The sequence below is a fragment of the Cuculus canorus genome, chromosome 1 (assembly GCF_017976375.1).
Source record: "Cuculus canorus isolate bCucCan1 chromosome 1, bCucCan1.pri, whole genome shotgun sequence".
NCBI classification, from domain to species: Eukaryota; Metazoa; Chordata; class Aves; order Cuculiformes; family Cuculidae; genus Cuculus; species Cuculus canorus.
Window position 1 is genome coordinate 125,178,588 of NC_071401.1, and position 10,958 is coordinate 125,189,545.

A 10,958-nucleotide genomic window follows, 5' to 3' on the forward strand; every position below is an offset into this window, starting at 1 on the left:
GATGACGCGCTGAACGGGGGCGGAGTTTGGCACCCGGGCGGTGCGCAGGGTCCCTGCGGTGGTGGCTGGGGGAGCCCCCATTCAGAGGCGGGGCCAGGTGGAGGAGTAGGAAGGGGGCGGGGCGCAGCATGCAGGCTGCCCCTAGCGGTGCGGGGGACCCATTAAGAGGCGGGGCCGGGGCGGCAGCGCGGCCGGCTCAGCTCTGGCGTCGACCGATCAGGCGGCGGGGAGGGGCGACGAGCTGCAAGGGGGCGGGGCTTTTCCTGCAGACGGCCAATGAGGCGGTGGGGCGGGGATGACGAGCAGCCAAGGGGGCGTGGCTCGTCCCGCGGGCAGCCAATCGGGATGCGTGTCGGTGTGCCGCGCAGAAAGGGGGCGGGGCTTGTCGCGGGAGAGGCCGATCGGGCCTCGCGGCTCGGCGCGCGGGCGGCCCCTGTCGGCGCGGCGGCTCCGTGCAGGGCGCGGGCGCGAAGACCCCGCTGAGAGGCGGCCCCGGCCCGGGGTCGGCGTGTTCCACCGCTCCAATCGCTGGGAGGGGCGGGGCGCTGCGGTGACATTGAGAGGCCGAGCCATGGGGAGCCGTAGTGGTGAGCGGGTGCCCCGGGAACGGGGGGCGGGGAGGCTGCGCCGTGCGGGGCCTTGGGGAGGGCGGGAGAGGCGATGTCAGCTCCGAGCCAGACCGGTGCCGCTAAAGAGCGAGTGTTCTTTCCCGGGGCCGGGCGATAGGGCGAGGGAACGGCCTCAAGCTGCGCCAGCGGAGGCTCAGATTGGACCTATGGAAAAATTCCTTCACTGAAAGGGTTTTCGGGCACTGGCAGAGGCGGCCCAGGGAGGGGGGAGTCCCCCTCCCTGGAAGGAGTTTAAAAGGTAGGCATTTGAGGCGCTTGAGGACACGGTTTAGTAGTGGGCAGGTGCGGCTGGACCCGATATCAAAGGTCTTTTCCAACCAAGCGATTTTGTGGTTACAAAAAGGGGGGATGTTTTGATTTAAGCTAAAGCAGAGTTCAGCTCATCCGAGGATCTGTATTTTTTGAAAGTTAGACAGAACGTCCCTTTAGAGCATGTTTTTTCACAGACACTGTTAATTTTGTGCTCAGTGTGGTCTGTGCTGAACAGGTGTCTCTTCCTCTGCAATCCCCTCTGTCTGCAGCCTTTCCCTGGCTCAAACGCAAGGTCAGGCAGAGCTGACTCCAGAGCTCCAAATGAACAAGGGACTTGGCTGCTGTGAAGTTAACGTTAAAATGATTCTTTGGAAAGGAATAGAATATGCATAAGATTCTGGGAGACTTTATCCATGTGCCTGTCGGTGGGAAATCTGTCCCAGCTCCTGTCTGGCTGCACATGATGGATGAAGATCACTTCTTATGTTACCCAGCCCTAATAAAGGGTATTTGCGTTCTAAAACCACAAAACAAGTCTTGGAGAGTATATTTGTCAGCATTTTGGGTATCACAGTGATCTTGTCCCTGGGTGACAAGGAGTGCAGAGCGGGATCTCCTTTGCCCATGCCACTGGCAGAGCTCCAGATGGTAGGGCAGGGGTGAAGGGAGGAGAGATCAGCCCTGTCTGGTGGGCATCAGCGCTAGAAGCCTGGCAGCATCCCCACAGACTGCTAAAATGAAAAAGAAAGGAATGGATTTGTGCCTTTTTATCCTAGAGGAAAGGAGGCTGAGACCCTATTATTCTCTACAACTGCCTGAAGGGGGTATGTAGAGAGGTATGTGCTTGTCTCTCCTCCCAAGTGCCAGGCAACAGGACGAGAGGAAGTGGCCACAAGTTGTGCAGGGGAGGTTCGGATTGAACATTAGGAAACATTTCTTCACTGAAAGGGTTATCAGGCACTGGCAGAGGCTGTCCAGGGAGGTGGTTGAGTCACCATGCCTGGAGGTATTAAAAGATGGGTAGGTGAGGTGCTCAGGGAGCTGGTTCAGTAGTGTTAAGTATGACTAGATTTGATGATCTCAAAGGTATTTTCCAACCAAGCGATTCTATGATTCTATGATTTTTTTTTTTCCTTCTCTAAATATGGTGCATGAGAAGCTGAATATGAGCCGGCAATGTGCGCTTGCAGTCCAGAAAGCCAGCAGTGTCCTGGGCTGCCTCAAAAGCAGCATGACCAGCAGAGGCAAGGGAGGGGATTCTGCTCCTCTGTTCTGCTCTGGTGAGACCTCACCTGGAGTCCTGAGTTCAGTTCTGGAGTTCTGAGCACAGGAGGGACATAGACCTGTGAGAGTGAGTCCAGAAGAGGCCACAGAGATGATCAGAGGTCTGGAGCACCTTTGCTATGAGGACAGCCTGGAGAAAACTCAAAGGAGACCTCATAGCAGCCTTCCAGAACTTAAAGGGGGCTTATAAGAAAGACAGGGAAAAACTTTTTTAGCAAGGCCTGTAGCAATAGGACAAGATGTAATAGTTTTAAACTAAAAGAGAAGTTTAGGAAGAAATTTTTCACACTGAGGATGGTGAAACAGTGGAACACATTGCCCAGAGAGGTGGTAGATGCCCCATCCCTGGGAACATTCGTTAGAAGGGTCACCTGTAAGTATAAGATAAAGGACGACTGTTTCTCATGAGCCATTTTCAGCCATCATGAAGAAGAAATAATAACACTATTTATAGTTTTAAGTGCTCTTTTGCCTTTCAAAGATGTTTTTTCCCCATCTAATTTTTTCATGATATTAATGAATTAGAAGCTCTTTCTTGAGATTATATTTTCATATATAAGATCCCTTGTCCTTTTCTAATACACTACGAAGGAGTTACTGCAAGATGTTGCTTTTTTCTCGGCTTTATTCCTTGACTCTGTCAAGTCTGTGACTTACTTTTGGGATGTGACAAGGACTGGTGTACAGCCCTTGAAATGGCTCTGTCCAGAGTGTATTTGAAGTACGTGAATAGATAAGTTATTTGAAATTGTGATGTGCATTGTTTGTTATAAATTTCTTATAGGCTGTAGTCTTGCATGCCCATATTTCTAAATAAGGGTAATGAGCAAGCTCAAGTCATGGCTAATAGACAAGCTTTAATTTCTTTGGCAGGCTCTGTTACAACTAAATCTGGTGTTTCTTGCATAATATTTGATTTGTACCTCATTGCTTTTTTCTTTCTTTTTCCTCTTGTGTTAAAACAAACAAACAAACAACCCTCCCCCCTCCCTCCCCCGAAAGATTTAAGAGCCAATAATCTCACTTTCTACTACTCTTGAGTTATAATTTCCCCCTTTGCTTCCTCTGCTTTCTTTTCCAGGTACAGCTGTTAAACTGCTGGGAAGAAATATTCCCTCAATTCTTAGCATGACTAAAGCAGCGGATCTGAAGATAAGCAGGAGATTTTGCATTAAATCCCAGGAAGAAAGTCAACTTCAGCCAAGAAGTAAGAGGTTTTGATAAAGATCGTGCTATGGTTCATGCCATGAAATATTTATATACCCAGGCTGCACAGGAATTTGGCTGACATAGATGCTGATATCCCTGATTTTTGTGAGAGGTAACTCTGATCTTTAGACTGAAGAACTTAGCACTAAATTTAGCAATAAAATCTTGGTTTTTAACCAAGTCAGGGGCTGGTATTTTTTCTGATAATAACACAGCCTTTACTTTGTAGCAGGTCAGTACCTTCTTATCTGATGTGCACTCCTACACTGAGGAGCTTCAGCCATGCTGTAGAACAGAGTGTTCAGCCCCAATGTAAACTATCAATGTTTAGAAATGTCATATGAGCTAAAATACTTTTGCAGTTTTGCATAGTAGAACCAGCTCCAGCTGTTCATAACACTTAATATGGCCTTCAGGAGAGAGTCAGTCAGAATCCTTGGCTTTGTTCATGTTTAACGGTGGCATTGAGTAAAGGACGTCCCTATATTTTTGTGAATACTAATAGGAATGATAGCCAATAGCAAGGATCTAAGGAAGAGAATGGGAACAGGGCAAACATAATGTTTCTCCCTAGACAGCTGTCCCAGAGGTGGCCTCTTTGTGTTTAATGGTTCTCACTGGATTTTTCTTCCATAAATTTGCCCACTCTTTTGAAGCTGGTTGTATTTTTAGCACATGCATCCTCTGGGAAGGAATTCCTCTGCTGAAGCATGCTGTGAGAAGACAAGTACAGTCTTGTCCTTCTTTTTGAACCTGGTGCATGCTAGTTGCTATCCTATGTCTCTTTATTCAATATCAAAACAGCACCCAAAACAGCAAAAACAGCACCTGCTCGTTGTAACCCACACTCCCAATGTCACATTTCTGGTGCCCTCTGTGCTGTAAGAAACTTCAGTTACCTGCTTTTCCAAACCAAAGCTCTCCATCTGTGATACCATTTCTCATGTGGTGGCCACTGCATACCTGTGGTTGTCGTTACCAGTTTTCTCCGTTCCCATTCTATTTCAACAGCTTCTGAGATGGGGGATCAGTATTTCACATGCTTTTCAAAGTGCTGGAGTCGTGGTTTTGTACAATGGCATAAGAACGCTTTTGTGTTGGTCTGTGTTGCTGATCACTGCTAATAGTACTGTTCCCCTTTCTGACTGTTACTGAACATTTTGCTAAAAGCTCTATGAAACCCTGAGGAGTTACTCCTCAGCCATAATGGTTAGGTTAGAGTCTGTCTTCTGTATGTGAACTGGAATTATCGAATCATAGAATGCTTTGGGTTGGAAGGGACCTTAAGGATCATCCAGTTCCAACCCCTCTGCCATGGGCAAGGACACCTCCCAGGAACTGCTTTCTGCTTGTACACGTGGGGTTTCACTGACCATCTCTTCAACTCAGGATTCTGAAGCTCTGTGGTTCTTCATGCTTAGCCCTCTTCTTTATGTTTCTGAATAACTTGGTGTTGTCAGCAAGCTGTCTGTTTGTTATTCTAGATAATTCATGAAGCCACGAGGCAGCACATATCCATAGAGGATACCTCCCATTGTTTAAAAAAAAGAAAAAGGAAAAAAGTGGCTATCTTTGCACTTTGTTTGTTAGATTTAAACAGTATGTTATGTGTGGAAACCTTCCCTGATACATTCTGAATATTTTTTTATATGGAGTTTGAAAGACTGAGCTGAAAATTAAGGGTCTCGTCTTTGCCTATGGTCATCTGCTTGTTTATACCTTCAGTTAAGATAAAATCTTACTCTCTTTGGAGAAGTTAACATTCTGTGACGTATTTGCTTTTTGTAGCAGTTGCTTTTATTTTATTTTATTTTATTTTATTTTATTTTATTTTATTTTATTTTATTTTATTTTATTTTATTTTATTTTATTTTATTTTATTTTAAAACTAATTTAAATGAAATAGGAAAACTATTGTCACAGCAGCTTAGGAAGCTTAAGTGCTGGAGCAGGTTCTGCAAATTTAGAGCTCCAGCTATAGAGGTCCTGGGCAAGGTTTGGCTTTCTTTATGTGGCCTCAGTTTAATCCATATTTACAGGTTTTTTATCTGACTGAGATATACATTTTGTTCCCTAACCAACCCTATCAATCATACTTAACATTCAACATTGCTTACCCAAACTAGTTTCGTTACAGCTGTGGCAATTCATCTTCTCTGACTGTTGTTTTTTGGTAGTTCAGTTGGTTTTTTTCATTTGTACATTTGTTTGGGGTTTCTTTTCAGGTCGTCCTACTTTGAAGGTGCCTGGACACAAGCCTACAGACTGGGAGAAAAAATTCTTGTTGTGGGCAGGCAATTACAAAAAACCAGAGGATATACCAGAGACTGTCTCGTAAGTGCCAGTTTCTCAGCTGTAAAAGAGACATGGTCTACACAGGTAATGGGTTTAGATAGAGGAGACCTGCCTGATCATAGGTGTTATGAGGAGAGGCAAGGGGAGAAAGGTAAAAGGGCACAGAAATGATACTTGAAAGTATCATTTGATACTTGAAAGTAACTCCAGAATAACCTTTCTTAGATGGAATGGGTTTTCACAGCTGAAAAATCATAACTGTGTTTGGTGTATCATCTTGTAGCTGAGATGACCTGAGCAGTTCTGGATTGCTCGGATAATATATCCATTTTGATTTTTTTTTCCTGAAAAGATGACCGGGATCTATCAGTTGTTTCATCAGAAAAACATCACTAACCTGCTAAGTTTTACTTTTCTCTTTTTGCAAACATTAGCGTGAGCTCTTTATAGTTTTTCTTTATACGTAAGTCTCCTGTTGTGTAAAACTTTCATAACATAGCTATAAAATAACTGAAACTCATTTAAAATATTTATTCATGAATTATTAGAGGGCATGGGCCAACTTTCTTTACTCTTGGAATTTAAACTAACAAACAGTGGAAAGTCTCCCTAACAAAAAAAAAAAAACAATAAAAACAACAATAGGCAATTCTTAGTTTAAAAAACATTCCTGGTTGTAGTATCATTATCTTTTAAAACACGCTTGTAATGCTATTAAATACATGTCTTTCTTTAAATTAAAAAGATACAGTAAATCTTGTTCTACTTGCGTGAGCAAACTATGCAGCTGCCCTCTAAACTTCTGAGATTCCGATTAGACATCAGGAAAAATCTCTTCACTGAAAAGGTTCTTGGACACTGGCAGAGGTTGCCCAGGGAGGCGGTGGAGTCCCCATCCCTGGAGGTGTTTAAGAGATGGACAGATGAGATGCTTGGGGATCTGGTTCAGTAGTGGGCAGGTACAGCTGGACTTGATGATCTCAAAGGTCTTTCCCAACCAAGCAATTCTATGATTCTAAAGATGTTCTATTTGTTTGGATGCACCCTGTGGGAACTGAAACTCCACCCATGTATCTCAAGTTCTTTCTAAATGTATCACAGTGGATAAATATTGCTAAAAAGGAATTCTTCAGTTTTGTATTGAAACATTTTCCTTAAAATTACATTTGAAATACATAAAGGTGTAAATTGTTAAAACTTATTACATTGTCAGTTGGGATGTTTTTGCATATCAAACACTTGTTATGAGTAGTAGTTTTAAGAAAACAGAGTTAGAGTGATTGAAGTAATTTCAACAGTTTATTGATAAAAGCTGATCATTTTTGCAAGTACATGGGGAATTCTTGTTTTTATTTAGGCAAATTGTTCAGCCAAAGCTGAGAGGATGATCAAGAACTATAAAAGAACAAAAGCTTATTTTCCTGTTCTTAGCTGAAATAAGAGTGCTTTGTGAGGGCTTGTGATATAACTCGGTGATCTTGCAAGATGTAGTGATCAGAAGTAACTAATTTATTAAACAATTGTTAATCTTAGCCACTTAACTTATTCACAAATTGTGTTCAGATAACTGCCTTTTCCTCTTGCATATTCTAACAAATCTAAGGTACTTCAAAAATTAACTAATGAAGTTTTTAAATCCTACTTCTGCACATTTTGGCTGAATTGCAGCCTGTGCCCAAGTTGTTCACCACAGATTATTAGTAAAAACAACTAACCTGGAAGCTGAACTTAACTACTTAGTTTCATGGTAGATGGATGTGTTCCCTACAATCAGAAATCTTGTACTCTGAAACAGCGATCAAATCGCTCTGCTCAACAAAAACAGGAACAAAACTCTATAGTTCTCAGGACCTGTGTGATTTAATGTTAAACTGTCATAGATCCTTCAATATCTTTTTTTCCTCAATTATAATGGTCAAAATATGGTAAAAGATTTCATATGCACTCATGCTTGCGTACACTGATAATTTCCCCCTAAATCCACTACCCATGTTAGTTTTAGGGTATAATTACCTAATTCGATGCATTTATTCTTACATCATATGATGGTGTCATCTAGTCATCTGTAATTTTATAACGTCTCTGATTCAGTCAGCGAGACTTTAAATTAGACCTCCTTGAAAAGGGAGGCAACTGCTCTAAATTCTGCAAGGGGAGTTAAATATACAGGGCTTAGGGCTTTGGTTATTGTGCAAAGCGTATCTAAAAGCATTGTGTGTTATTGGTGCTTCTTGCATTGGCATCTCTAATATGAACTTTAAATTTGTTGTCCCTGAGATGCCATTTGGGTAGAGTGATCTGCAGAGTTTAACCTAACTTCAATTATTTTTTGTTTTAACTCATCACGTCTACAGCTGGAAGGCTTCAATAATTGATACTCTTCTTGTGGGCAATTTCTGGGGTTTAAAAGGTAAGAGTAGACTAGGCAACAGGTTTCCCAAAGGAGTGGTGCAGGTACTGGCATGGCTAGGTAAGCCCCCTGAAATAAATAGATTTAAAGGAGTCCTCTGTCCAAAGCTGATGTTGGAAAGCTTACAAGTGTCTGTGCCTCCTTAGTATTTTCGGAAAACAGCCTACCTTGTGACTATTATTTACTGTAGCAGGAGGGACATGGCAACCACTGGGCTTTTAGCAAGTCCTGTTTAGAATTTCTGAGTGCTACATTCAGCAGCCAGTGTGTAACCTACAGCACCATCAGATCCTGTAGTAGAGGATGCTCAGTAAACGCATCCCTCTCCTTTTCCTGTTCTCCCCACAGTGAACAAATATACTTAAATAATGCAGCTTTCTTCCTCTGCATTGCACTCAGGTGGTGTAGACAGGCAGTGTTGTCGCTTAACAATTCAATCAGTAAAAGTTAAAAATGCTGAGTTTGTTTCCAACTTAGAGAGGAACCCCTTTGTGACCACAAATCTCCCAAGTAGCAGGTATCAGCCTTTCCCACTCTTGTAAAACCTTTTTGTGAAGAGAGCGAAGTACAGTCAGCATTACATGAGACTGCATAGGTCACGTGCCAGGAGAAATCAAACAATCAGCCAGATGATTTATTTGGGTCTCTGATAATGAGTCTGTTCTTTTATTGTTATTTCTTGAGGATTGAAACAATCAGAGCAGCAAAGACCACACTGCGTGTGAAATTCAGCTACGTAATGATTGCCTTGACAATACTGGGATGCATAATCATGGTGATTAAAGGGAAGCAGGTAAGCACAGATTTTTGGCTGGTGCATGCAAATCAGTGTTCACATAAACTCCTCTGTTCCTCCTATAGATTGTTAGTACTTTTTTGGTTGGGGGGGGGTTCTTTTTCATTCTATCACTGAGGAAAATGTAAGGATTAGTTCCCCAAAAGCGACTTCAGTGATCAATTCCCAAGTCAGAAGAGGCTGGTGTTGCTGTTAGACTGCATAGGCTTCCTCTAAAAGGGGAAGAAAAAAGTGTCTTTTTCTTAGTGCAATATTTAATTTTAGCTCATGCTGTTTTAACTCAATATTGCTGACTGGCTGCAAGAGTTTGAAAGGAAAGAGCACCTTCTGTTCTGGGGATGTGGTCGGCAGGTAAATGTTCCTTGGGCCATGGGGTCCATGCAGTTTGTTGCACGGACCCATTACAAATGCCTTGCTACGCGCTTCAACACTTGCAGAATCAATGTTAACAGAAATAGCAAATGAGCGTGTTTCTCCACAGACAGACTCGAGAATTCTCAAAACTCTTTTTAAACAGCGGGGAGATGATCAGAAATAATTCTGTACCCTTTAATTGCATTGGAAAATAGCCTTCCTTCAGTGTGGATGGAACAGCTTTTCTCAAACTACTCGTCTGTTGAATTGAAAAACTATTTTGTAGAAAAGCTTCCAAGTCCTGTAGAGGCTGAGCATCCTTCACTAGCATGGAATTTGGCATCAAAGTTCAGCATGTGGCAGGGTTAGCTCTACGATTTAATTTGCATCATATTAAGAGAGTAAGTGTGAGGTTTAAGTTTCCAAGTCTGGCAAAGGTTAGTCACGCTTTATGTTTTTTAACATAGCTGGTGAACAATTAACTTTGCAGTATTTCTGTGAAGAAGCAAAGAGTGCTTTTTGTGTACTGAAACCAAGCTAAAGACTGAGCAGCATTAGCCTCAAAGCCAAGGAACGTGAGTATAATCTGTGCGGCTTTTGTCACGTTGCTTTTGATAAAAGCACAGCAGTATTGGAAACATGGTCTGCATTCTTCAAAGGGTGACTGGAAGCAGAAAACCATGAGGTTAAAGCATCTGTGTGCACAGAACCTTACTTGTCTGCTGCCTTTCTCGCAGGCAGTTCTTCTGAGGACAATGTGCAGATCTTGTTTCTATAGACTACTCAGTGTTCTAGAGAAAGCCTCAAACTAGTGACAGTCTCAACTCCAGCACTGACAACTATTGAAGTGTCGAGCGGCATTTCGACTTGCCAGCATTCCCATATCAAAATGGAAAGAATGCAGCACTGTGAAACAAAACAGTGAAAAGGTTTTTCCCTGGATTTAGCAGAAGAGACCAAACATTGACAATTCCCAGAGTATTTTCCTCTTACAGTGGAGTAGTATGAATGCAAACACCGGAAAGAGAGGAGGCCAGCTGCATTGGGACCCTTGTTTTCACAGCAGCTGGAATCTACTGTTTAATTTTTGGTTTGTTTCCAGTGCCTCTGACTTCTGAAGACCAGAGATTAATTTTAAATACTGACCAGAAACACAGACTGCATTGGCCAGTGCCATTAACAAAAGGGTTTAATTTATTCCTAGAGAAGTAATAAGTTTAAGCCAAAATAGACTCTGAATGTCTGTCTTGTCAACCCTCTCTCTTCCTGGCATTAAAACTGACAGAATTGTGCCTTGCTAAGGATAGGCCAAGTATTTTGTGAACTATCGATTCAAATTTCATCTCTGTGGTCCTTTAGGTGATGCTTTCTACTCTGGCTTTGTTATTCTCTTGTAGGCTGTAAAAAGGCATGAATCTCTCACAAGCATAAACCTGGAGAAGAAAGCTCAATGGAGAGATGAAGCTACATCTGCTAAACCTTAGAGGAGGAAATGAAGAGACCAAGGACTGGGGAAGAAAAGCTGGTGTCCTTTTAAGCACTGGAAGGAGGATATAGTCACATCTCTCCTGTGTGATAGTTCTGTACTCTCATATTCAAGAAAGAACGAGTGCATTATCCTGTAATCATTAAAATCAGAAGTACCTATTTTCTTTTTCTAACACCCTCTTCTTTCCTTTAAACTCTCTTCCTCACGGTTAGTGGAGAATGGGACAAGCGAGCAAACTGG

General features: G+C 42.6%; 1 protein-coding gene across 3 annotated transcripts; it reads left to right on the plus strand.

The window, feature by feature from the left end:
• The first annotated feature begins 383 nt into the window (after positions 1–383).
• FAM162A (family with sequence similarity 162 member A) lies at positions 384–10,890 on the plus strand. Of its 3 annotated transcripts, none has more exons than XM_054056560.1 (5): positions 384–587; positions 3,247–3,372; positions 5,600–5,708; positions 8,764–8,872; positions 10,627–10,890. In XM_054056560.1, exons 1-5 carry the CDS (start codon positions 572–574, stop codon positions 10,711–10,713), a joined length of 447 nt encoding a protein of 148 aa, XP_053912535.1. In that variant the 5' UTR covers positions 384–571; the 3' UTR covers positions 10,714–10,890. The 3 variants fall into 3 exon arrangements, with proteins under 3 accessions (XP_053912535.1, XP_053912536.1, XP_053912534.1); XM_054056561.1 differs by lacking the exon at positions 384–587 and adding an exon at positions 657–867; XM_054056559.1 differs by lacking the exon at positions 384–587 and adding an exon at positions 2,011–2,161.
• Positions 10,891–10,958: the final 68 nt, after the last annotated feature.